Source organism: Salminus brasiliensis, chromosome 4 (assembly GCF_030463535.1).
Source record: "Salminus brasiliensis chromosome 4, fSalBra1.hap2, whole genome shotgun sequence".
NCBI lineage: Eukaryota > Metazoa > Chordata > Actinopteri > Characiformes > Bryconidae > Salminus > Salminus brasiliensis.
The window spans coordinates 38,621,756-38,647,488 of NC_132881.1; the positions used below are offsets into that span (position 1 = coordinate 38,621,756).

At 40.1% G+C, this 25,733-nt stretch overlaps 1 protein-coding gene across 3 annotated transcripts; it reads left to right on the forward strand.

Annotated features, from left to right (window-relative positions):
* Positions 1-13,837: 13,837 nt before the first annotated feature.
* sncga (synuclein, gamma a) lies at positions 13,838-23,728 on the forward strand. 3 transcript variants are annotated; one of them, XM_072678332.1, is made up of 6 exons: positions 13,838-14,097; positions 19,000-19,041; positions 19,131-19,258; positions 19,386-19,418; positions 22,156-22,209; positions 22,391-23,728. In XM_072678332.1, the coding sequence occupies exons 1-5, from the start codon at positions 13,977-13,979 to the stop codon at positions 22,207-22,209; spliced, it is 378 nt and encodes a 125-aa protein (XP_072534433.1). In that variant the 5' UTR covers positions 13,838-13,976; the 3' UTR covers positions 22,391-23,728. The 3 variants fall into 3 exon arrangements, with proteins under 3 accessions (XP_072534433.1, XP_072534434.1, XP_072534435.1); XM_072678333.1 differs by having other exon boundaries at positions 13,841-14,097; positions 19,398-19,418; XM_072678334.1 differs by lacking the exon at positions 19,386-19,418 and having other exon boundaries at positions 13,841-14,097.
* The last annotated feature ends 2,005 nt before the right edge of the window (positions 23,729-25,733 follow it).

Consider the following 25,733-nt stretch of genomic DNA (forward strand, 5'->3'; position numbering starts at 1 on the left):
AATGGCAGGAAGCATTTGCTTCTAGTTCAGACAGTCAAGCATTTACACAAATAGCACCACTGATCTATCTAGATAAATACTGACCGCTCAAATTTCCAGGCCTAGTACAGCCTAAGGCTTATTACACAGTAGTTACATGGAATACAGACCCAACTGTCTAATTAATTATTGAATTATTGGCATAACAATAACCATAAGTTGTCATTTTTAAGGATGGGAATGCACTCTTGCATTAATGGGTTAAAATTCAGTAACTAAATAGCCTAACACAAAATGCACTTTTTACTGAACGCATGCTCTTTCATCACTCACATTCAGCGTTCATTCCACATCTTCAGCAGCTGTAAAAACTGCTGACTAAACCTCTGTATTCACATACAGTGAACAGACATTTTTGGCAGGTAATGGCAATGGTGAGTAGTACAGATAGCAGACGTTTTTCACAATGTACAGCAGGTGGCAGCACCTCTACACCCAGTGCCCAAAACACAGCACACGTAGACAAATAGCCCAAGCTTGTTTTTAGTGCCTCCCTGTGGCAGGAAAGTGACATCAGTCCAACAACAAGAGATCCACACCAGCAGACAGAAGGAGAAGGGAGATGGCTGACTGACTACACACTTTTTTTTAAGGTACCACAAAGGTTTATTTGACCAAAGGACCATTAAAGTTTTTTAGGAGGTTGTTCTTTTTTTACACATCTCTTTTAAAACATGGTTCTTTAGGGAACCAACAGAAAACTAATCTCGTGTATGTTATTTGCTGTGGACTTTCCCTATAGAACCTTGTTAAAAAGAGGTGTGTGAGTGTGAAGAAGCCTGTATTAAGGTTTCAGTCACATGAGTAAAGGTTACTTATGACCTACAACCGTTCCACTATCTGGGGGTTCTTTCAGTTTTAAAAAGACTCTTTCCACAAATCTTTTTTACAAATATGGCCTTTGGGAGCCATACATGGTTCTTCTGTGGCATCATGTTAAGAACCCTGTTTTTGGCACCTTTAATTGTATGCTAGTCACCCCAGTTAAAGTCAAGTGAGCGCTGGTGTTGATTAATACATGATATTCTTGATATGAGAGAACAGGGTTTGTCTTTTGTAATTAAGGCTGTATGAAAGTTCCATAACTGAGGCTTACAGAAGCCACAGGCCTGAGAATGTAGGGCAGAGAGGACGACTGTAGCCTCCTAAACTGTGGGATGTCATGTTATTATTAAGTTATTATGAGTTATTATGAGTTATTATTAAGTAATTGCATAAAACTTTGGATCCTAACATCTTTCATGAATTAGAAGGGCTCAGTAACACAAGGAGAATTGGGTATTTCGGAAAGATCAGCAGTAAAACACTGGGTGATAAAAGCCAAGCTGAGGAATGTCCCGCCGGTGTAGTAGAGTTTTAGAACCCCTCACCACAGTAAGGTCGGAGGTCAAGTGCTGGTGCTGAGTAAGCTGAAAATTTTATTGTTATTTTCCTTCCCAAGACAACATGCAGAGCATGCAGACATGTGACGGAAATGATTAGACATAAGCCTGAATTATGAATAATGATAAAAAAACATGACTGAAAGCTCTCTGTTAAATTAAAACTGTAAAAATATACAGTGAAATACTGTACCAGTTCATGCAGAATGTAACTGTAAGTTTGTACTTTTACAGTATTTAGCTGTTTTCACACTGAACGCTGTATGTGCTGCGCTCACTGCTCGTGTCCTCGCAAGCTGCTGTCCACACCATGTGCAGTATGCGCAGTGCTTGTCGGTTGGGTGCAAAAGTAGTAGGCATTCTCAGTGGAGAGGGAGGGTCGCAAATGTGTACTGGCTGCTGGGAGACAGCACGTTAGCTTGCAGGTTAATTTCAGAGGCTTCCTTTTACTTCTACCTCCTAGATAGCCCAGCTTTGGCCGACACCTGCTCCCATTCTAAACCTTTTATGATTGGTCACCACAGGTTTTCGGACTGGCTTTGTACAGTGTGTGTTCAGAAACGGATGCAACTAGCCGTTCCTCCATGTTGGAGGGAACTACCAGACGCACCCACTGCTCTCCTATTGGCCGCGCCAGCGTTTATAACATTTGAACTTTGTATGAGCCTGCACGTCTGCCACAGCGGACATTTATCCAGTGTTTTTTCAGCGTTCAGTGTTAAATCGACATGACATTTTCCTCAGTACTGCTGTGCTTAATGCTGTACACTTTATAATGTAGTATTTCTTCATTTACAGATGAAGAGCATGTTGGAGAAACGTTCTGGGAGATCTTTAAGCTGAATAAAGACCTAAAAAGGCCAATATCCCAACAACAACAACCTGATTCTCAGAGTTAAGACCACCCTCTATGTAGCCTGACATCATTACTCACAACACATGTCTTATAAATGGTGGAAACTGTGGGAAAAAAGTAACTGTAAAGTGTAAGAGCAGATATGAAAACATGCAGCACACATTACAGCAACTTTCAGCTCAAACATAACTAGCATAACACAGGATTTACAGCAGGTAGATCCTCCTTCTTAGAGTCCTTCACTGCTGCAGACCTTCTGAACACACCCATCCAGCGCCACATAGCATGTGAAGGGTGGGGCTGATCTCTTAACACTCTGGGGTTAATCAGGACCTGACAGTGTTCAGGGTTAATTTGACACTGGGAGGTTAACACCATCTCTTTTTAATGCCATGATGGTGTTTTAATGGTGTTCTGACTGAGATTGTTAAGTTGATTTTGAGGATTTCATAGTATGGAGCGGTTTGTCAGAATAATCACAAATTGGATATTACTTTTTAAATTAGCTGTTATTTCACAGCCAGGGCTGTTTTTTTAAGAATAGCAGGATACTACTGTAAAAATGGTCAATATTTATCAGCAGTTGTTTTACAGTGGAGAAATGTTTGTCAAGTGAAGACCTTTCTGTCAGTTTTTTATGAGTCTCATTTCTTTTCCAAACTTCTATTAATTTAACCAATTCCCTGTTCGACACTATGGCCTATGGAAAACTGTGGTTAGAGAAGCAGACTTGAGGTTGAAAAGTTGCTGGTTCAGTAGAAAGTGGAGGTAGGACAATTGAAGGAATAGCACTTTCTCCTCTTTTCACAAATCTCATTTACAAATATGGCCTTTGGGAGCCATACATGGTTCTTCTGTGGCATCATGTTAAGAACCCTGTTTTTGGCACCTTTAATTGTATGCTAGTCACCCCAGTTAAAGTCAAGCTTTAGCACTCCCTATAGCTTTAGCACTTCTAACCATTGAGCGCTGGTGTTGATTAATACATGATATTTTTGCTATGAGAGAACAGGGTTTGTCTTTGTAATTAAGGCTGTATGGTAAAGTTTAATAACTGAGGCTTACAGAAGCCACAGGCCTGAGAAAACCATGGTTAGAGAAGTTACTGGTTCAATCCCCTGGATTAGTAGAAAGTGGAGGTAGGACGATTGGAGGAATAGCACTTTCTCCTCCCTCTCTCTCTCTCTCTCTCTCTCTCTCTCTCAACATTCACAACTGAGGTGCTATGTTATCATTATATTGTAAATGATAATACCGTATTCTAGATGCTTAGTTGCCACATTTAAAGTGTCTTGCTATAGATTCGAAACTAAAGGAGAGATCCTTTAAATGCATAACAGCATGACTCTCATGTGTTTTCCTCTCATTTACTGACCAGTGGCTAGTTAAATGTCACAGGCACTCTTCCAACATTCAGGATTCTTTGTAACAAGCTTCCTTTGTTCCTGCCCCCAGAGACAGAAAGATGTGAAGGACTTTGGTCCAGCCAGTTCCTGCCCACTTCTAGCTTTTCCCACTCACTACAGCACACAGGCATGGAGGCAGGATGAGCAGAAGCATCTCAGTCATGCAGGTTTCTCTTCTATAACATTGTCTATTGTGTCTAGGGAAGCCTTCCAGGTGCTTGTTTAGACTCTTGTAATGTCTAGGCTTGACAACTGCATTTCACTACTGTCTACTTTTCCTATATTCCATACATCCCATTCCATATATTCCTTATATATTCCATATATAAGTTCCAAAAGCCAAAATCGGACCAGGCTCACCCTACCTGATGGCACTGGTCAAAGTCCAATCTATAGAACCCTTCAAGCTTCAAGCATGGCTCATCCTTCAAGATGCATGATAGATGAGTACCAAAACTCTTCTCTGGGGCCCAGGTGGAATGAACCAAAAAGAGTCTCTGAGAAGCACTTAATTGAACACTGTTCTTGCACTTATGGATCTTGTACTTGAACTTGATCTTTTCAATCTTTTTGTCTTCTGTCTCAGTGTCTAGGTATCTGGTATTGTGAATATTAGTATCTATGTATCAGCATTGGCTCTTGTGTCTGGTCATATTTCAGCTCATATGATGTATTTAGCCTATTCACACTGGAGAGTATCTGCTGAATACTACAAATGTAAATCTGCAGCGGGGTCCAAAAGCCTGAGACCACATCATTTAAACCTGGAAATAAATTCAGACCAAGCCTGTCTGAGTTTTCCTGTCATGCCTGCTTTTGTTTTGCCTGACACTTTCAAGCACATGGTTCTGTTTGTTTCTGATCTGTCCTGGCTCCTCCTGTTCTTCAGTGTATCCTCTCTAGCCACATCCCTCGTTAACTCCAGGTGTTCCTTGTCTGTTCATGTATTGAGATCCCTTTGTCTCAGCCTGTTGTCGCCTGGTGTTGTACACAGTGCACGTGGTTAGTTTTCTGGGTTTTGACAGTTCAGTGGTTTGTAGTTTGGCTCATCTTTGCCTGTTCTGTTTGTGTTTCTAGGTTTAGATTTCAGTATATTTGATCTCCTAGTTCACATGTTTTGTTGTCCTGTCATGCCTTGTTCCGTATATCTGTCATTAAAATGACCTGCTAGTACATCACCAAAACCCTGTAAAGATATAAAACAATGGGAATTTATGGCAATAAATTAGAAGAAGGAATATTATAGGAATATTCAAGGTTTATCTAGGTAAATATTACTTTTTTTACATTTGTACAAAAAAATCTGATTAGTGTCTCTTCAGTGTAGTTTGAGCCATTCCTTGGAGCTTTTTTTTTTTTTTTTTTTTTTTTTTTGAGAATTGATTAATGGAAGTGACTCGATTCAAAGCTTTCTCAACTTCTGGGGGTTAAAAGTTTGTTAGTATAGATATCCCAATGATTAATTTCTGAAGATTTTATAATTATGCTAGCATGGGCAGCCTAGTGATTGATAAAGACTGGTCTTACTTTGAAGTAACATTTCTCTGGGTTTATGTAAAGCACTTTGTATTGCCACTCTGTATGAAAGGTGCCATACATATAAACCTGTATAAAAATTTTACAGATTCTGCTTTTCACTCAAATTATGTTGATATATTATATAATACTGTAATAGAACTTCAGAATTAAAGAACAAAATAATGCAAAATAGACTAATTGAATTGAATTTCACTGATCTGAACATGTTCTTAGACCTTCAACTGGCATGTTGTTCTAAAGAGATCAGGTTAAATATAGATTTTATGAAAGCTTAAATGTGCATTAATGGTAAACACTTCCGCTTATATTCTCTTACTCACTTTGTTTATTTTTGTATGTGTAAATGCTTCAGGAAATCAGTCTTGTAGTCATATGCTCAGACCATGCCACAATGGTGAGTCACTGTACCTTCCAGCATCAGATAAGCTGGGAGTTTCTGTGTATCTGTAGTGTAAGGCAGTTTTGCTGTATGTGTGTCCAGTGCAGGACCACAGTGTTGTAATATTAATGAGGAGTTTGTCGGCATTCTCCAGGAACTGCATGTTTGAGTGTGTCTGACGGTAAACACTTGGCATCTCTTTGACAGGAAAAGGAGTCCCAAGGTCTAGACATAACAGAGTAAAATTCTTTTATTCCACAATCAATTCTGTTTCTCAACCAAGACAGTAGACCACTAGCATAAGTGCCATCATGTGCGATAATAACTGTGCATTAAAGCTCAGCATGTGCAGTTGGCTACAGTTGCAGTGTAATCAATGTTATCAATATTCTAACCAGTGCGAGATGCTGTGCTTGGTGTGTGAGTTTATGATGACTATGCATTTCTCTTCAGTTTAGTCACTGTTGCCACAATCATTGCTGATGGATCAAACTTAATGGGGGATCTTCAGCTTATTCTGGACCACACACAGAGCAGACCTCTGAAAGCATTGGAACAATAAACCATAAAATGTAAAGATGGTGGGGCAACTGTGAAACTGGAAGGACACACCCACTAGGCCTTCAGCTTTCTGGAGGAGGCCAACACGAACTGCATAACCACCACAGTACAGCCACAGCAACTTTACTGAATATGTTATGTCATCTGGTTGCCCAGCATATGCATTCCTAAACAAATCTTGCATGAACAGTTTGAAAATAGAAAGATACTCTGAAAAACCAGTCTAAAGAAACTGAACACAAACCAGTTCAAAGAAATTCACTCAAGAGCGAGCTACACTTTATGAACAGAACAAAAATGAAACAGTAATAAAACTCCCTAGTGTGCAAGACTCCCTAAAGCTGGAGGAAGAAACCTTGGTAGGAACCAAGACTAATAAACTTACAATAATAGATAGACTAATAATAGCTATAACTAAATAATAGACTAATAAACTTACTAATAAGACTAACAAATACTAATAAAGGCTATACAGTCATCTTTACACCATGTAAGACCACTGTTTTGCACAGGTGCCCTGGTTTGGTCATTGATAAACTTCGCAGTAGTGATGCTGAATCAGCCCCACCCTATATCCAAGTGTTGACCCATCTGGATGACACAGAGATGTAGTTTAGAGGTGTGGAGTGTAGCAGATGCCAGAAAGTACTTTGGAGGGTAACCAAATGTGGCAGGTAGCAGGAGATCCTGACGTTCAGTCCTCCATCAGCATCAGGCCAGATAGGTGGGCAGTCATTAACTCGGAAAACAGTAAATAGATGGATTTAATTCTGTCTGGATTTATGATGTACAGATAATAAGACCATTATCAGAGTGTGGCTAATGCCTCCAGATCTGCAGATCTGACTATGATAGCCTAAATAAAAGCAGAGACACAAGGTAACACAGACAAGAGCACACTCTTTCACACTGACATCCATTCATTCCACCTTTCACAAATGAGTGATTGCGTGCAGGCGGCAGGAATAAATAATAATTATATGACTGCATTATAAATCATTTGAGAGTGTGATTGAATATAATAGCTTTAACATACAATAACTACACATATTTCATAGGGATCTGTCCATAAAGTCATCATACTGTGTGCATGTGAGTGTGTGTTGTTCTGCTCTCAAGGCTAACATCCCTGAGGTAATATTCTTTATGTCTCCGCTTATTGATTTCCTTTGGTAGGCCCATGGACCGCCCTGTGCCGGAAGGGACTCCACATCAGGTTCTCTTTACTCCGGCGGGACTGCAGATGTACAAAAACGCCAAGGGGTAGGGTGGGGCTGCCACTACATGCGTCCTCACCCTACTGTCATTCATCTTATGCAATGGAGATGCTGGAGCTGACAAACATGAAAAACAAGGTAACATAGTAATCATTCTGAACATAAATCAATTTAGAAATTTGACCCACTTTAATGCTGACTGACAGTAAGGGAGCAGACTGCAGCAATGCAGCACACAGACACAGAGGCACACACACATACACACTGTGTCTATAATCTGAGAGAGAAGTGAGGTTTGATTTCTGTTGAGTAATAGAGAGAAGTGCTTGGTTTAGTAGGGCACGCTAATATTCCTTTATGGACTCTTAGAGAGAGTCAATGAGGAAACCACTGCCAATCCATTAGCTCTCAGTGTTATCAAGGCTTCATCAGGATGTAGACTTGACTATCAACTGTTCCTTATTTCGTGTGACAGCTGCAGACCTTACTGGTCAGTTGAAATTATTAATACATATTTTTTTTTTTTTAACAAATAAATCTGAAATTATTTATAACAAATATCAGTTGGTATAAAGGCTGGTTTTGTACATTTTAATGCCAGTTTACCTTAGTACATGATACGACAACTAATGCTTGTTAAATTAAGCTTTTATAAATGTTTTATAAATAAATAAAGGCTTTTGTCAGTTCTCAAGAAAGGTACACATAGGTGTTGTGAAGTCTTATAAACTTCAGCTTTAAAGTTACCTGCTTTAATTAAGCCAAATGACGTGATTCACCTTCAGCACCACTTAAAACACTAATTAAACAGAAAAAGATGGATTATACATATTTTATATATACACAAAGCCATGCAATATTATAGGCAGCCCTTGTGTAATTCTCTGTTACTGTGAACAGTTAGTAGAATTTTTTCAGCATTTTAAGCAGGATTATTTTGTTATTTGTGATTTGCATAATTTTCCAGTAAAAGGAAAATTCATGTCTCCATAGTTGGAAAAGAGCCAACTGATTTTGGCCACAAACAGAGCTTTTTGGCCACAAATAGCAAAGTATTGAAAGATTAAAATTTGGGACAGAAACTTAAAGAACAGGACAAATCAGTCAACAGTCCACAAATAGCTTTTTTACCCATACTAGTTTATTTTTGGAGAACTTGGATGGATGGACGAAACAGTCTTGATGTATGAAAAAAAAGAACAAAAAAGACAAAGTTCAGCTCATAGATGCTAACCAGTCAGAGTCCTTTTTTTCCGCTCCAATACTCATTAATAACCCTCAAGTAAGATAAGACCCTCCATTTGTGCAGTATATATGGTGGGAAAGTGTGCAGAATTTGAAAAGAACACCTTGCCAACTGTTCAGAACAGGGAAGGGTCAAACAGACTTGTATTGTAGCCAGTGGCACAATGAAAGATTGTACTGGTAGAGGGATTGTACTGGTAGAAGGTTTTGCCATGGCTTTGGCCCTCATAGTCCCCTAACCAAAACATCATCAGAAATGATAGACCTCTAAACAGCAGTGCTTGCAAGACCGTCCAACAATCTCACAGATTTTTCTACTGAAGTATTTTGGAGATTTGTTTTTGGACTGTAATGATATGATGAATATGAACTGGTCACATTGTCACTAGCTCATCATTAGCTCTACTTCCAAACATACTGGTGCTACAAGCTGTTATTACTGTTGGCAACAACTGTGGTATTCATAACTGCCAAACCTGAGGATGAAGGTGCCACACACTTATGTGTCATTTAGCATGGCAGTGGTAATTGGGCTTCTTTGGAATTCTGAGGGCTCTTAAAAATACAGGGGCTATAAAAAAAGCGATGAGATCGGAGAGTGTGAGGAACCTTTTAAGGCTTTGTGAAGCTTCACTTGATGCACAGGCTCTTAAGCAATATAGAGGTTCTCCACATTCACACATCACTTTTACAAATATGGTTATTTTATGTAATAAAGAGTGGATCTACCACAGCATCACGCAAGGAACCCTTTGTGGCACCTGTATTTATAAGAATATTGGGGTGTGCCAGTGTTTAGTAACGTTATTCCAATTTCCAGGAAACACAAATGCTTCATGTCACAGATTTTTTGAAGGGTTTCTAACAGTCTGAAAGATATCCTTATCCTTATACTGCCCACCCAACAACTACTGTACATCTCCACTCACTAGAGAGCAGCTTAGAAAATGCATGAATTCATGAATTCCTGTTTCTGAAATTATGTCATGATGTCATGAAGCCATTTCCCCATCTCTCTTAATGCAGTGCTTCACCTTTTACATTGGGCCTTAATGGGATGGGCTTGATATGACTTTCCCTTAAAGCTTCGCTCCAGTGATCCTACACCAGTCAGGGGCTGTTGTCTGCCTTCAATCTGAGCACATTAAGGATCCATGGCGTTCTTCTCTGCTTTGCCACACTCTTACAGTAAGCGCAGTCAGCTGATGTATTCCTGCCGTCACTAGGACTCCTGTTCTGCGGTGGTCAGGGATGAAGGAAGAGCAGGGGTGGGAGACTTAATGGAGCATAATGACACAGTTGAGACAGAAAGAAGAAGTCCTAAAGGAAACATGAGTAAATGTGATGAAAATGTACAGAGAAAAAGATAAAGATATGTGAGAGTCTGGGCAGTTTGGTCAAGAGACACTTTCATTTTTTTCTGTTTCCACATGGCTGAGATGTTCATGTGGTGAATGGTGCTGATTGGCTGGAGAGTTGTTTTGCTTCTGTGAAGTGAAGCGAGCCATTACACAGAACAGCACATTAACCATTTTAGTCACTCAAATGGAGTTGAATTAAAATCACTGCGGGGTGTGGACTGGACTACAGAAGCTTCTGAGAGCTGAGAAAGTTGCTTTTTTTATAGAGTCATCTGATGATAAAAGAAAGGGCCTGTGCTCTAGTTAGCCACAAACCACAGCTTTATCTCTCTATGTTCATCTTGGTTGGTTGCTTTTATGTCTGTGCCACTCTCACACACTAAGAGCCAGCAAACAAAGTCATCATTACCATGGTTATCATTATGTTTGAGTTTTATTATTTCATTCTTTCAGAATCCCCAGTGATATCCAGTGATTTCTTTCTGTTGTCATGGATGCAATTCCCATCTGGGATAAAAAAAATGATGTATAAAGGTCATGTCAGAACTCTGCAATTGCCCTGGCTAATCCTTAATCAAATTAATACCTCAACTGGCCAAATATGCTTCTCCTCTAGACAGTTAAAGCATAAAAAAAAGACATTCATTCTTTATTACACAATATATTTTTAGTTGCACTTTTGGTATTGTATTGTACTGTAAGTACCTAGTATTTTATAGGTAAATATATAGTAATTACTAATACCTAAAGTAACACTTAATGAGGGTGGTCTATTGTAGATGCCTCGTAGATGTTAAACTAACATTCAACTCAATATCAATTAAATTCAACTAAACTCTAAATTGAATGTGTGTAAATGACTATTATCTATTGAATGTAACTACACACACCCCTAACCTTAACCATACCACTTAAGGGTTAGGTTACGGTTAGGGTTTCGTTTCAGGGTTGGATTACTCAGAAAATCATTTACATTCATCTTAGAGTTGTCTGGTTGACCATGTCGCCATGTGTGGGCTAGAGCACTATAAAGCCCCCCCAGCACTGGGCTGTGGAGCAGTGGAGCTGTGTTCTCTGGAATGATGGATGGCGCTCCATCCAATATTTTTGAGATGAGTTGGGGAGTTGGGGGTGAGATGGGGTGGTGATCATCCAACACCCTGCCCTCACTAATGCTCTTGGCACTGAATTCAATCAGATCCTCACAACAATGCACCAGAATCAAGTAGAAAACCTGGACAAAACAGACAGTTACTCCAAAAAGAGCAGAATAAACTCATTTTTAAACTCAAATTTCAGAAGAAACAATACATGAGCATCGCACTGTATACATAAGAATTGCACAAGTAGTTACTTTTTTGTTAAATAAAAGGCGGAATATGAAATTAATTTCTGTCCCTATGTTAAATTTCATTGGGACAACATTTTAGCTCTGTCTGTGATATACTGTACTATTACACTGATTATGATTTTTTTTAATACCTGCACAAAATTACATTCATTAATACAAATTTAGTAATGATTAGATGTTCGTAGTGGCTCTGATACTCTAATCACTAGCTACTCAAATCACTAGCAGTGTTTACAAACTTCGTAAACTGTATTTTACTTCTGAGCAATCTTCTGAGACCCCCAAAACACACAAATTGTTCAAATGTCATTGGCCGTCACAGATATGTCTCAACTGAGGCTGGTAATTGATAGGCAATTAAATGAACCCCAAATCACCCCAAATCTTTTCAAACCCCCCTGTGGAGGTTTGTTTGAGTTTTTATGTTAAATTAAATAAGTAAATGCAACCATTTCTATTGAAGACAGAGTAGGACTGAGGGGTGGTGGAATGGAGGGGGTGCCTGGATATAGAGGAAGCTCTTCACACAGCTCTGTTACATGTGTGTGAGCATCTGGGGCCACGTGCCACTAGAGCCTTTCTTCTACATCCATGAAGTCGATAAGCAGATTCCTGCGGAGTTCAGAGAAGCCAGTGTCAGTTTACATTCTCTCATTGTCCTGACAAATGCAACACTCTATATATAACCATGCGCTGGCCATCTTCCAGTTAGGTTGCACAGGGTGTGGCAGAGGCCAAGATGCAGAAGGCTAGTGGATGACAGTTCTGCAGAGTCGGCTTAAAAATCCAAAATAGTTGGACAACCAGACTCAATGAGGTTTTAGGTAGACCTTATTGAGAAAATTTGAGATGTGAAGAAGATGAATGACACAAAAATCATACGTTCACTCAGCACTCATGTCCCTGCATCCTCAGAAGCTAAAGCAATGAAGCCTCCTGAAGGGCATGCAGCTCCTCCTCTAGCTAAGAAAGAAGGAAAGATCTTATTACTTGAATGGATTTGTTTAACTTGACCTCCACAGGCAATGAGACTCAATGTTCCTGTGAGTGTGCAATACAACACACTGTGTAACCAAGCCTCTGAGTATCAGTGGGAGCTGTGTGTTAGGCCTCAATAAAAGATTAGAGTTAGAGATGGCTCTGTTCTCATTCTCTGCAGCTCCATACGCATGGGAGAACTGAAGCTCATAAATATGCAAGGCTGCACTGCAATAGATTTTTCAACATGTTGCCCAGTATGCATGTTAAATGACTAGATGGGAATCTCGTTTTAAGTTCATCCACAGTTTCTTCTTCTGTATTTGATTTGATTTAAGGACCTGTATTCATGTTATATACAGTATATACAGAATTAATACAGACATGTATAAACCGAATGGGCACACGTTTTGTTTGAGTGTCCAATAGGTTAAAGGAAAGACTGGTGATGTTCTGTTCATCATTAAGGTGTTTAGCTGAATGTTAGTTAAAGAGCCGATGGTCACAAACAAAGCATCTATAATAGACACTCAGAAAAAGAGCAGGTTGATTTTGAAACAGCAATAAATCAGATCCTGACGTTTCTTAACAAAAATCTCAACAGAAAGTGTTTTCGAATGTCTGAATTTTACTTAAGCTGGTGGTGAAAAGTGTCCTAAAAATTATGACTATAGCAAATAGATGGGCTGGATTGGAGGTATTTTTCCTTTTGTGATTGTTAAGCAGTTGCTAGGGTATTCCAGGTGGTTGTGAGGATGGTGCTTGTTGATTTCCATAATACTCTCGGTAGCTGATAATAAATTGCATGTGGTTGCTAAGGTATCTCTAGCAGTTGCTATGGTGTTTCAGGTGGTTGTTAGGGAGTTGCTATGGTGGCTGCTATGTGTTTGCTAGGTGGTTGCTATTGTTTTTGTGGTGATATTCCAGGTGATTGCTAGGACTTCAGTAGAAGATTGCTATGGTATAGCTCATGGTTGCTGGGGCATGATTTCCTCACTTCTCATGCTCTGAATGCTCATATTTAATTAAAGTAATGGGACAAACACTCACAGATTCACATTAGAATAAACGGAAGACATGGCTCTTCCTTTTAGAGTTCCCTTTAGATGAAATATGAACATACGCAGTCATTGTGGTGACAGGTTTTGGATTAGTGTGAAAAATAATTATCCAGAGCTATCAGTTGATGAACAAGGCAGTGCCGCCTCTGTTACTGTGATGGGGTCATCAGGCTTTAACAGTTCTTAAATGTTCTGAACGTCAACTAAATCAATTAAAACTATGACGCATTACATTATCCAATGTGAGTGTCTGCTGTAAAGAAGAAAGAACTAGCTGGAGGTGGTAGATGTGTTTGTGTGTTTGGCCCTTGTGTAACCCATTTCCCTACATTCCTCTTTCACCCACTTGTTTTACCCCCTTTGCTCTCGCTCCCCCCCCCCCCTCTCTCCCTCCCTCTGTCATCTGCTCCACTGCTCTCCTTGTTAAGTGTGTGTCTCAATCTGTCTGAACGCCCAGCCCACTTTCATAAGAGAGACTCAGCCACACACACACCAGCCAGAAGCCCAGCAAACAGGCAGGCGCACACGCACAAGCAGCCAGAGTGACCAGCTGTTAGACACACACAGGCAGTGAAGGACACAGCCCAGCCCAGTGGTCAGGATGGATGTTCTAAAGAAGGGATTCTCCATCGCTAAGGAGGGAGTGGTGGCAGCAGCCGAAAAGACCAAGGCCGGGGTGGAGGAGGCCGCTGCCAAAACCAAAGAGGGGGTCATGTATGTGGGTACGTACCGTGCACTTCAGTTCTGATAACTGATTTACAAATATTACGTTAGCAAGACTTATATTAAATATATGCTAAATATTTTAATTGTAGATATTAGGAATTAAAAGTGTTATGTTTGCCTTTAACTTATTTTTTATATTGTAACAAATCCTGGTATATTTTTATTAATTGAATTGTAATTAAATTGAAATATATTAACATTTCAAATGAAAAATGTCATCCTTCAAATGACAGAAATACAACAGTTCTACAATGTAACAAATAATCTGGTTCAAAATCTGGATTTGAGGCCTATTCTTAAAGCTAAAATAACAGGAAAGAGCCCATTTCCCCCATCTAGCCCATTATGAGCAGGAGGAAACCTGATTATCAGAGTTCAGAGCTGTGTGTTATCAGATTGTGGTCCTGATGTGAGCAGTGCCGGAGGATTCGTGCCCTAACCTCTGTCTGCCACCTGCCTGTCAGGTTGCTTTCTCCACCACATTTATCAGCCTGAGCAACGTAGACTGTGACTAGTGGTTTTGCATGGCACCCACACACCCATACATGGACTGCACAACCCCTGATATACCCCCTGTGTCGTTTCATCATGCTCGCCCTGTCCAGCCCTGTGGCTCTGTCTGTACTCTCAGTGACCGCAGTGGGTGGGGAGACAGGGACTGATGCAATCAATTGCACACCAGAAGCAGGAGCCATATTCTCAATTTGGGTATTGACCTTTATCCATCCCATTTGGATGTCTATGTTCATTTTAGGGCTATGTGAAGAGTCAGGCTGATCCGCTGCAGGAAAAATGGGTGATCATATCTAAAGGTGTTTGTGGCAAGAACATCACAACCATGATTCTGGACTCAGTTCTGGACTCCTAAAAAATGATTCTTCTAATGCATCTTAGAGGGAGGCCATAGATGAACCACTTTTGGTTCCATGAAGAACCTTGTTGTAAAAGAGATGTAAAAGTGTCAAGAATCTTCTACTAAAAACGTCCCCTTGTTGTAAATCATCTTTATTACAAACATGGTTTCTTTATGAAACAGAAAGTGGTTCTTCTATGGCATTGTTCAAAGAACCCTTTGAAGCACCTTTATTTTTGATGGTATCGATGCACAGAATGAGGCTTCATAATGAAGCGCTAATGTTCTCCCACAGTCAAATCTCTCTAATTTGACTGGACAGTGAGTCAAAGCTGGTCATTCACACCTCAGAGTGCAGTGGTCACGTACAAGACTCAGGCCATGATGGTACATCCAGGACACAGCCTGCTTCTGTCACATGGGCACACGCTTACACTGTTTGCCTGGTCAGTGCTCACTCAGGTCATACAGGCTCTGGCTAGTGGATAAAAGCACTTTTTAGACAGCTCAGTTGCTAAAGACTTAGAATAGAAGGTCTTAAAGCCTACATATTGGGTAATTATCCTGTTCTGGTGTAGGCACTGTTAAGTACGTTTTTGGTAGGAGAAAAGGGTTGGGTAGGATTGAGTAGGATTTAATGTGCGTATTTTATGGTTAGTTCTCTTGCTTTTTTCTGGAATGTTTGGAGCATATTTAATTTAAGATGGCTATTTTAAGCTAGTGATTAAATAAAATTAAAAAGAATCACATTTATTTTATACACAGTCTTGCTAACACCTGTATACTTACATTTTTATGCAATTATCTAATCAGTCAGTCGTGTGGTCACAGTGCAGTGCATACAAATCCTGCAGATATGGGTCAGCTTTAGATAATGTTCACATCAGCCATCAGAAGGGGGTAAAAATGGGATCAGCTGCAGTTCTGCAGAAGGAAACGCTTTTATCAGTTCAGGGGTCAACAGAGAATGGCCAGACTGATTCGAGCTAAAAGAAAGGCTACAGGAACAATGATAAGCACTCTGTACAACTGTGGTGAGCAGAAAAGCATCTCAGAATGCACAGCATGTCCAATCTGGGAGGGGTGCAGAGGACTAGGATCTACTTCTGTCAGACAGGATCAAAAAGCTGAGGTTACAGTGAGCACAGCCTTACCACCTCACCATCGGCTGAAAACTGGAAAAACACAGTCCTGATTTCTGCTGAGGCTGACAAATGGTAGGGTCAGGATTTGACACCAATGGCATGAATCCATGAACCCAACCCGCCTTGTGTCAACAGTCCAGACTGGTGGAGGTGGTGTTATGAGGTGGGAACGTGTTCTTCACCACTTTGTTACACTTTGTTATCTGACAATGTGCTTCCCTTCACGGCCACAAAAACCCAGCTTCTAATGGATACTATTAGCATGATGATGCACCATGTCCCAAAGCAAACGTCTTCTCAAACTGTCTTAATGAACATGTCAGTGAGTTCAGTGTTCTTCAGCGGCCTTCCCAGTCAATGTATCTGAATTCAGTAGAACGCCATTGGGATACGGTAGAATGGGACATTCGCATTAAAGTACACCGGACACCATGTCAACATAGGCCAGTCTCCAACATCTTGCTAAATCCATGCCAGGAAGAATGTAGGCGTTTTATGAGAGGCAAAAGAAGACCTACCCAGTATAGGCGCTGTGGGTTGGTCTGTCAGATAGATTGGGTGTAACTTTATTCCCAGACCTCTGAGGTCCCAGCAGTGTGCAGGACATCAGGAGTTTGCAGACTGTTCAGCTAAGATGATGGAACATGGCCATGTCTCATTGCACAGGGTGGGTGCCTTTTCCCGTGCCATTGGAACATGAATGAAATTGGCAGAAGTGGCAACACATGGTGGCTTCTTTAACAGTAGCATCGCAGCTTAGGAATGTGCTATCTTAGTGTTTCTTAGATGCTTTCAGCCATCAGATCCATCTGAGCAGTCATTGTGAGTAGAGCTGAGAGTGTGTGTGCTCTCCAGCTTTGTACATCCTGTGAACTTGTGTGGCCACCAATATGTGTCAACCTGATGCCTTTACCATTTTCATAAAACCAGGAGTCCATAAAGCCAGGGTGAAGAGCTGTAGACGGGTGGGATGGGTGTGGAGAGCAGAGGATGGGTGATGTAGAAAATGCATTAGCGATAAAAGCTTTAGCCTATACATACACACTGCCTCCACCAGTCAGAGAACAGAGGTCCGACAGCATTGTACGATGAAAGAACCTCACTTCTCTATGCATTAATTACGATAACCAGACCAAGGCCTCATGTAAGCTCTGAATGAACTATATTTAGCGAGTCACTGCCCCTTCCATTTAATCTGCTAGGTGGGCCACAGCTCACAGTGTTGTGCCATCTGATTTAATGAAGCCTCTGAGGGCTTTAGAAGTGACATCATGCTGTTGTGCTCCGGTGGACTACGCTGCATGAACATGGTCCTCTCTGTCGATCACATCATCAACCGCACAAAGGCCCAGGCTGCTATGTTCCTCTCCTGCAGTCTCCAGGCTCTCTGGAATGCACATGTTTTGATGTTAAATCAGCTCATTGTACTGGAGAACAAGGACAAAGCTTCACTTGATGAGTGAGTCTGGATTTCTGTGTGTGCGTGTGTTCATGAGTGTCTGGAAGAGGGGAGGGATTTGGTTCACGTTGCGGTGGTATCAGAGCTCAGGCTTGTTCGGCTGGCCGCTGGCGTGACAGCAGAACATGTTTAAGATGCCAGGGAGTGCTGCTTAGAGTGGGGTTTGTCCAGTGCATCATGAAATCTCCAATCTTGCCATATTTGGTTTATAGGTTGATTTAAAATTATTGGTTACAAGAGTGAAGCTGGAGAAGCTTTGCTGGCCCATCAGAAAAATAGCTTACATTTACTGAGATTAGCTGTTTTTGATAAGTTTATCTTTATCATTTAATAAAAGAGGGAAAACAACAAACGACAGACATACCAACTACATGATCAATGCAAAATACTGTGATGTGTGAAGAAGGTAAAATTTTACCACTATGGATGGTGTGTGTGCAGCAGTGAAGAATGTGTTGAAAACAGTTCCTTTAGATCATGTTAACAACTTTTGGAGCATGTGATAAAGCAGTGTGTGGATGTCTTTGATACGAGATGACCAACAGCATACTTATAAACCCTTTAAACTGTTGAAGTGTTGATTTTCTATTTTGTGTATATCCAAAGTTCTTAATTTTTTTCAATTACAAAGAAATGCTTGGGTAGGAAATAATGTAGAGGATGAAAAAAACAATGCACTGTTTGGCCAAAAAGTATTAAAAACTTTATTTACTACATAAAAAGAGGATCAGTTAGAATGGGAAGACAGGGGCTAGTTTCTTTGGCATCCATAAACAGTCAAAGCATTTCATTTTTGACCACTGAATACTGTTATTGTGAGATATTGGCATGGGTGTGCTGTGCTGTGTCGTAGGCATAAGGCCGAAGCCTGAGTAAGAAGGATCAGCACACCTGTGCCAATATCCACAGTATAGCACAACTAAGTGTTTTATTGTGATTTCACTACAATCCTGATAGACCTGGTATTTGATTTTCAGACTAAACCTGATTATAAACAATACAGTTTACTCAAATGCGTAAAGAAAATAGCTCTGATCTGTAATTCTAATGGTGTTGCTGCAACTCTAGCAAGGCTGAAGATTTTATTCAGACATTGTAAATTTGTCTGCGACAGTAGAATTGCTTGAAAAGTCCTTTGGTGTAAGGCTGTTGTACTTTTAATAGTAAGAGCTTTGTGCCTGGTTCAGTACTGTTTGGATGGGCAGCTCCTCACTAATAAAATGACTTAATTGATACATTTCAAAATGAGTTTGTGGTGCAGAATAGAACATTAAGTACATCATTAATACACACCTCAACTCACCTCGATTTGAGGCGAAGTACAAGCAAAGCACTTGAGTGGACACCCGCCAGCTAAACAAGAAGATATGTCCTGTCTGACACGCTTCAAGAGTTATTCCTTGAATATTACTAACTTTTTCCTTTTTCCTATTTCTCATAGGCACAAAGACAAAGGAAGGTATGGTTTCAAGTGTGAACACAGGTGAAAAAGACTGCCTAAAGTAGCACACTTTACACAGACACACATTTTTGTTATGAACTTTGAGCAACGAAAATATTCAATGTCTGTAGTTGCCCAGAAGACGACTGAGCAGGCGAATCTCGTGGGAGAATCAGCCGTAGCCGGAGCAAACCAGGTATCTGAGAAGGCAGTGGCGGGTGTGGAGAGTGTTGTAGCGTCTACTGGACTGGTCAACCCGGTAAATGCACACAAAATTACCCTAGTCCTTTGTTAAACATGTCAAATTTAAATTTACACCTGTGATTGCCTTTCTTGTGGGTTATGAAGACTTTGATATTCATGATGATGTTGTTTTCTTCATGCATGGATGTGACCAGGATGAAGAGCTGAACACTGAGGTGCTAGCTTGAGCTCAAATATTTAGCATGATCTTGCGCTTGCTCTAATACACTTCAAACATAAAAGCATTTCATTTAGGCTTAAAGGAAACACCGACATACACTGCTTACAGCTGCGGCCAGGGTTTGTACAAGGCAATTGAGCAATGAAGAGCAAAGGAGATTTTTTCCTCTCAATAAAATGAGATGATTATAGTCGGATGATTTCACTCATGGAGCAACCTGGAGCATTTTAAAATTCCCCTCGTGTCTCCAAGGCTGAAGTCTGGGTTCACAGTCTGGCCTGGCAGAAATACTGGGACAAAGGTAACTATTTGCAGTGTAATGAGAAGAAGTCCTGCCAGCACTGTTGAAAGCCTCGTTTCAGCACAGCTAGAATCTGGCTGTGTTTGGTGGGGTCCAGCTTGGTGGCTTAGTGTCACCGGTCAGCACTGGATTAGGGTGAAGGTAATCCTGCCACCTATGATGAAGCAAGAAATATGCATTTATGGAATACAAAGCAAAGGAGCAAAGTGAGGGAAGTTTCTTCACATTAGCCTGTAGTAGACTGGTACGTTAAATAAAATTAAGGGCCATAACATTATGTACCTTCTTCAAACTTTCTTCAGACTCCCATATCTCATTAGCAAAGCATGTAAAGATCTTTCCATTGAAAGGTTAGAAAACAAATGCAAGACTTTTAAGAAACCAAAAAGGAACCAAATGCTGTTCTTCTGGGCAAGGGTGCCCAAATGCTTTGTCTTAGGGGCCAAAGTCCAAATTTTGTGGTGGACTGAGGGTCAAAAAGACAAAACACAAAAAAAAAAGTGTTGGGTCGGAAAGAAAGGTGGTGGGTGGGTATACTGAGCTCTCAGTGATGCATTTTCTAATAATGCACTGTACTATTACTAAAATATGATACTATGGACAGATTCTGGGCTCATTTGGAGGTGGGGTTTATTAGTGCTATTTTGCTTTCAAACTGAAGAAATTCCATTTGAACCATGGTTCAATTACACAATTTCCTACGCACATTTTTGCAAAATAGTAAAACCTAAGATCATCCATTTATTGTTTTTAATTTTTTTCCTTGGAGTCAAACAGAAGAACAGAGCTTTCTGGAGTCATTTCACCATGCAGGAACTCCTGAAAACGCTCCAAACAAACCAACCATGCAACCTCACATGTGGCACCGAGAGTGGATAGCTTCCACACTCACAGCAGGCTGCACCAGAGTCCACTTGAAGCGAACTCCGAACCACAGATTTCAGGAAGAATGGTTCTCTGCGCCGCTTCTGAGCTCGGAAACAGCTTTCACAACTGAACAACTGTACCAAACTCTCAAAGCAGCCTCTGGGTCAGAAAAAAAAACGCTACTAAGGGTGTGCTCACTCTAGGAGATCTGTACCATGCTTGAGCACATTTCCCCCCCAAAGGCCAGATCGTTTGAGTAGTGTGATTGCTCCGAGCAAACCCGAGCACGGTACACAGAGAACCTGAAGAGGTGGGCTCAAGCACTGTTCAGTTGGGTTTGGGCTCAGTACGCATCTAGTGTGATCCGAGCACAGGACTCAAACATGACTTCAATGATGCTGCCTTCATAAAAATTGTATGCAGCACAATTAGAAAAACATTGCTGTGTTGAATAATTAATACATCTACAAGGCATGTGGGAGCGGCATGTATCCACACGCCCAAAACAACTAAATAAACAACAAATAAGCACCAGAGTAAACTTTAAAAAATCAAGAATTTAATCATCTATTAAGTGTATAAACATATGTTCTGTCATTGTGTGGCAGGGTGGGGTAAGGGTAACTCTCTGGTGGGCCCAACCAGTTTTGTCCGCAGGCCACACATTGGGCAGCCCTGAACTTTTTAGTTCTTTAAAGTTATTTTTTTTGTAAATGAAGTTTAAAGAACCACCACATAATGTAAATTAAGTTTTATTTTAAGCTTGGACTGTATGACCAAGCCAAGAACAATTTAGAACATTTGGATTTGTGTGGGTTATCCTGTAGACAAACTGTGTGTGTGCTTTTTAGCATCCTAACCTTGCCTTTTCAGCTTGCTGCCTTCTTCAGTCATCAACCTCTCATCTTTATCCACACAAACTCATATTTCAAAGTTTCCTACATCTAGCTTCATGCATATCCATACAACTAACCATAAACTGCTCATGGACACAGCAATGGCAATATTATGGCTTTAAACATTATGAAATTCAAATATCCTTACAATCAGGTACACTAAGTGAATAGATGCAACAGTCTTAATTAAATTAAATTAACAGTCTTAAATGACTTTCAAATGGGGTTGCACAGCTGTCTATGGTCACAAGTTCAATTCCAGTGATGCTACAGCCATCCATATCCAAGAGAACATACTGTAATTGGCCTTACATTCTGTACCCCTGTGACAGACTTCATCAAGACCTTGTACCATTCCATGCCCTTGACACTTGGGCTTATACCCTAAGGGGTTCTTTAAAGCTTCTTTAGTAAGTAAAGGCAATGGTTTGGTAGAGAACCATGACAAGGCAAACAACGTTTATATGTTTATTGTTTTTTTTGCCTGGTTTACTGATTCACAGAGCTTAAAATGGTTCTAAACAGAACCACTATGTTACAAGTCCAAGAATCAGTTTTCAGTACTGTACTACTTTTAGCTTAGAGTGTACCTGGTTCTAAGGGGGCTTTGGGCTTTTCTATGGTGAGTGTAACTCAACACTTCATGACCACTCTCAATCTCTCTATAGGCAGAACCCAAGACCGAAGAAGCAGCAGAGAAGGCTACAGAGGCGGGACAGTAGGTAAGAGAGGGCTGGAGAGCTGATAATAAAAAAGAGAATAAAAAAGAAAGAATTAGAGAGAAAAACTGAAACAGAAATTTGTAGAAAACCATAGAGGTGTAGAAGCAAGCTACAGACACTTAAAAAAACTGAGCCAGGAGTAACTGCTCCTTTATGTTTTTCTCTTTTTTTCTTTTTACAGGGTTGTTGCTTCTACCCATGCCTTCTTCTCATGGCCTGCTGGTTGTTCAATAGGAGTGTCCATGTTAGCTGCTGTCCACACCCAACCTTAACCTGTATTTTGACTCCTCCAACAGCAGAGCCCATAGTGTGTTCCGAAGCTTTTAATGTGACTCGAAAGACACGGTTTGAAAATGCCCTATACCTAATATTACTGGATCAGAGATTTTGGAGACATAGTGTTACGATATGATACAGGTTTTTTTATGTCTTTCTTCTGGCAAATGTCCTCATACACACACACACACACACACACACATACACACACACACACACACACACACACACACACACACACACACATGTCCCTCTCTTATTGCTTTTAATATCAGTAATATTCACCTCCCTGTCTTTTTCCCTTTTTGTCGTCAGTCCATTAGAGATGTTGGCTATCAAGCTACAGCATGACACCGCCCAAACCATCTCCAAACCAAACGGCTTTTAGGCCTCCAACTTCATTCGTTTTTCTGTCCCTCCTTGTATGTTGTGAAGGTGTGGTCTCCAGATTAACATAGACACATGTAGGCCCATATACGTCTCCTCCCAATCAACCTGACCTTAATCAACCTACACTTCGCGTTCTTTCCTTTATACTCAACTATAAATATAGCTATACACATACTGTACATACCTCTCACAGACATGGACAACATGCATACGTTCATCTAATGCATTCCCACCAATTCTGTTCTGTACTAGTTCTGTGCTGACACCTGCGTTTATCATTAGCTTGAGCTTAAAAGTACTCAGAGCCCATTTCTCTTACTAACCCAGTGTAATCTGGCTTCTCTGTATGAACATGAATGAAAGTACAGCAACGTTCCAGTTAAAACGCCATTCCTGCTCACATGTGCTCACAGGGAACAGTGGTTTTCTGAACACACAGAAAGCAAAACTGGACGAGAACATTGGCGAGAGTGTGTAAAACCTTGCTAATGATCGGCTCAGTCTGTTATCGCTGCCCTGAAACAAGCGATGCTATTGAGTTGGGCTGACAGTGAGCAGTGTTGTGTGTAAGCCTTGTTTGTTGTTTTAAAATACAGCTTCAGTTCTGATCCTGAAGCTACTCAACTGATTAATTACTCAACAGCCTGCTTCAGTAGCACTCATAGTCCATCTGCTACTGGAAACTGAAAGAGATCTGGATGTGTTGTCCTACAGAAGCTATGCATGTTGCCTTAGACCGTACACTAACTGTTCTCCGCATTTGTGACTCACCTTCTACAAACAACCTTCAGGCTGTCTTTTTTGTTTTTTTATGACTACTGCAACTGGAATAAATGTTTTGTTAAAAATCAAACTGCACGTCCGTCTTTGTTCTTTAAAAAAAGACCATTTAGTAAAGCCTACGGAGAATTTCTTATCTTTTAAATGAGCTTTAACAGATGCTCACAATGACATAAACACATTAAAAGCACATGCTCACAATACTTAATAACAGTAGGAATGGATGGACTGATATTTTCATTTAAAAATAAGAGGTTCTTCAAGGGCTGTTTAGGAACATGGTTCTATATTGAACTATGAGAACTCAAAGGACAATTTGAATGTTGACATGGTTGTTTGTCTGGTTAATGACACCTTATGATGGTAAACCACAAAGGGTTCCACTATTGTTATGAGATAAAGAGTCATTTTTGCTCATCTCAATCATATCAATACTATCAAAGTATCAATACTGTTCCTGATGTTTCCTTTTGGGAGTACATATCCTTACATGAAATGTACATTACATTTATATTAAACCACACACACACACACACAGAGAGAGAGAGAGAGAGAGAGAGAGAGAGAACACAGCTTGTAAATACTGTGGAACTGTGCACCACCACACTCCAGTGTTAGCTACAGGTTCGTGCACCTCGTGACTTCGTGGCAGTCATATGAGCAGTAGGTAATCTCTGCGCATTCTCTTCCTCTTCCAGATCGCATCTGGACCTCTACAGTTTCCCTGAGCTGCTATTTTGCCATTCACAATTTACTGTTGTTTTTCAAATCCTTAGATAATTGCCTAATTGTTTAATGCTAGTACAAGGTATATATATATATATATATATATATATATATATACTAATAATATATAAATACATATTAACATATATTAATTAATTTAATTTAAATATATAATTAATTTTTTTTCTAAGGGTGCCCAAACATGGTCACATATTTTCCGTTTTGCTATATTTTTCCTAATGACTAATAACTAATGACTAATAATGGACTAATAACTGTCCATTAGGAGTTACTAAAAATACTGTGTTTTAAGATTTTTTTATATTTTCTGAATTAAACAAATAATATGTGGCAAGTACAAAAGTTATGGCACATGTTATGTTTTATTTTTCAAATTCAGATTCAGTAAAAAAATACAAATTAGGCAGGAAATGGCTAAATTAAGGATGTGTAATTATTATCACTTAAATTCTCAACAATCATTTGAATAGGGGAGCCAAGACTAAATTACTATTTTAGAAAGCTTTGAATTACCATGTTTCCACTGTATAAATGATACATGTCCTGTTTTATGTACAAGAGCACATTAAAGCTGTGCTTTTAGTATCGGGTTGGTAGCCTTGATATTGCTTGGTATCACATTGAGAAGAAAACCAGTCGTACGGCCCATCCCTAATTAACACAAATGACCAGTAGATCTTGACACCATTTCAGGTGATTGTTTTCCACACATCATGAGCGCATTTAAATCATCTGGATCAGTGTCAAAGACAACCAATTACCTGATGGACCACACCCAGTCCAAACTCAAACTGGGTGTCTTTGTCACTCCTCATTCTTTACTGACAAAGGCCCAGTACACAGAGTTCAGTTTCACTTGGGGGGGGGCGTAAACACTAAAAACTAGGCCAGAAAGACTCTCTGCCCCAAGGGCTAATACAATACCTGCTCCCTCTCAGTCCCTTCTCGTGATGATCTCAATCACATGATGATCTAGTGCTCATGATCTCTATCACCATTAAACATATCAGAGTAGTATCAGCAACGTTAGCATGCAATCTATTCATATTGCATATTGCTGTTATGTAGTGTAACAGAGTATGAATAGTGTCCTAATGGAAGGGTTCACTTTATTTCACATTTGAGATCTTTTCATCACAATTTCCTTACTAATCAATTAGTAACAACAGCCCTTCCATTCAGTAAGAAGATACATATTACTCACACACACCTCGACTGAAACAGACAAAAATGTTCGCCAGAGTGACGCTTTCCACACTCATTAAACACATTCCACCAGCCTAGTTTTACCTGCTTTTTGCATGCTAAAATCACAAAGTTATCATGCTGTG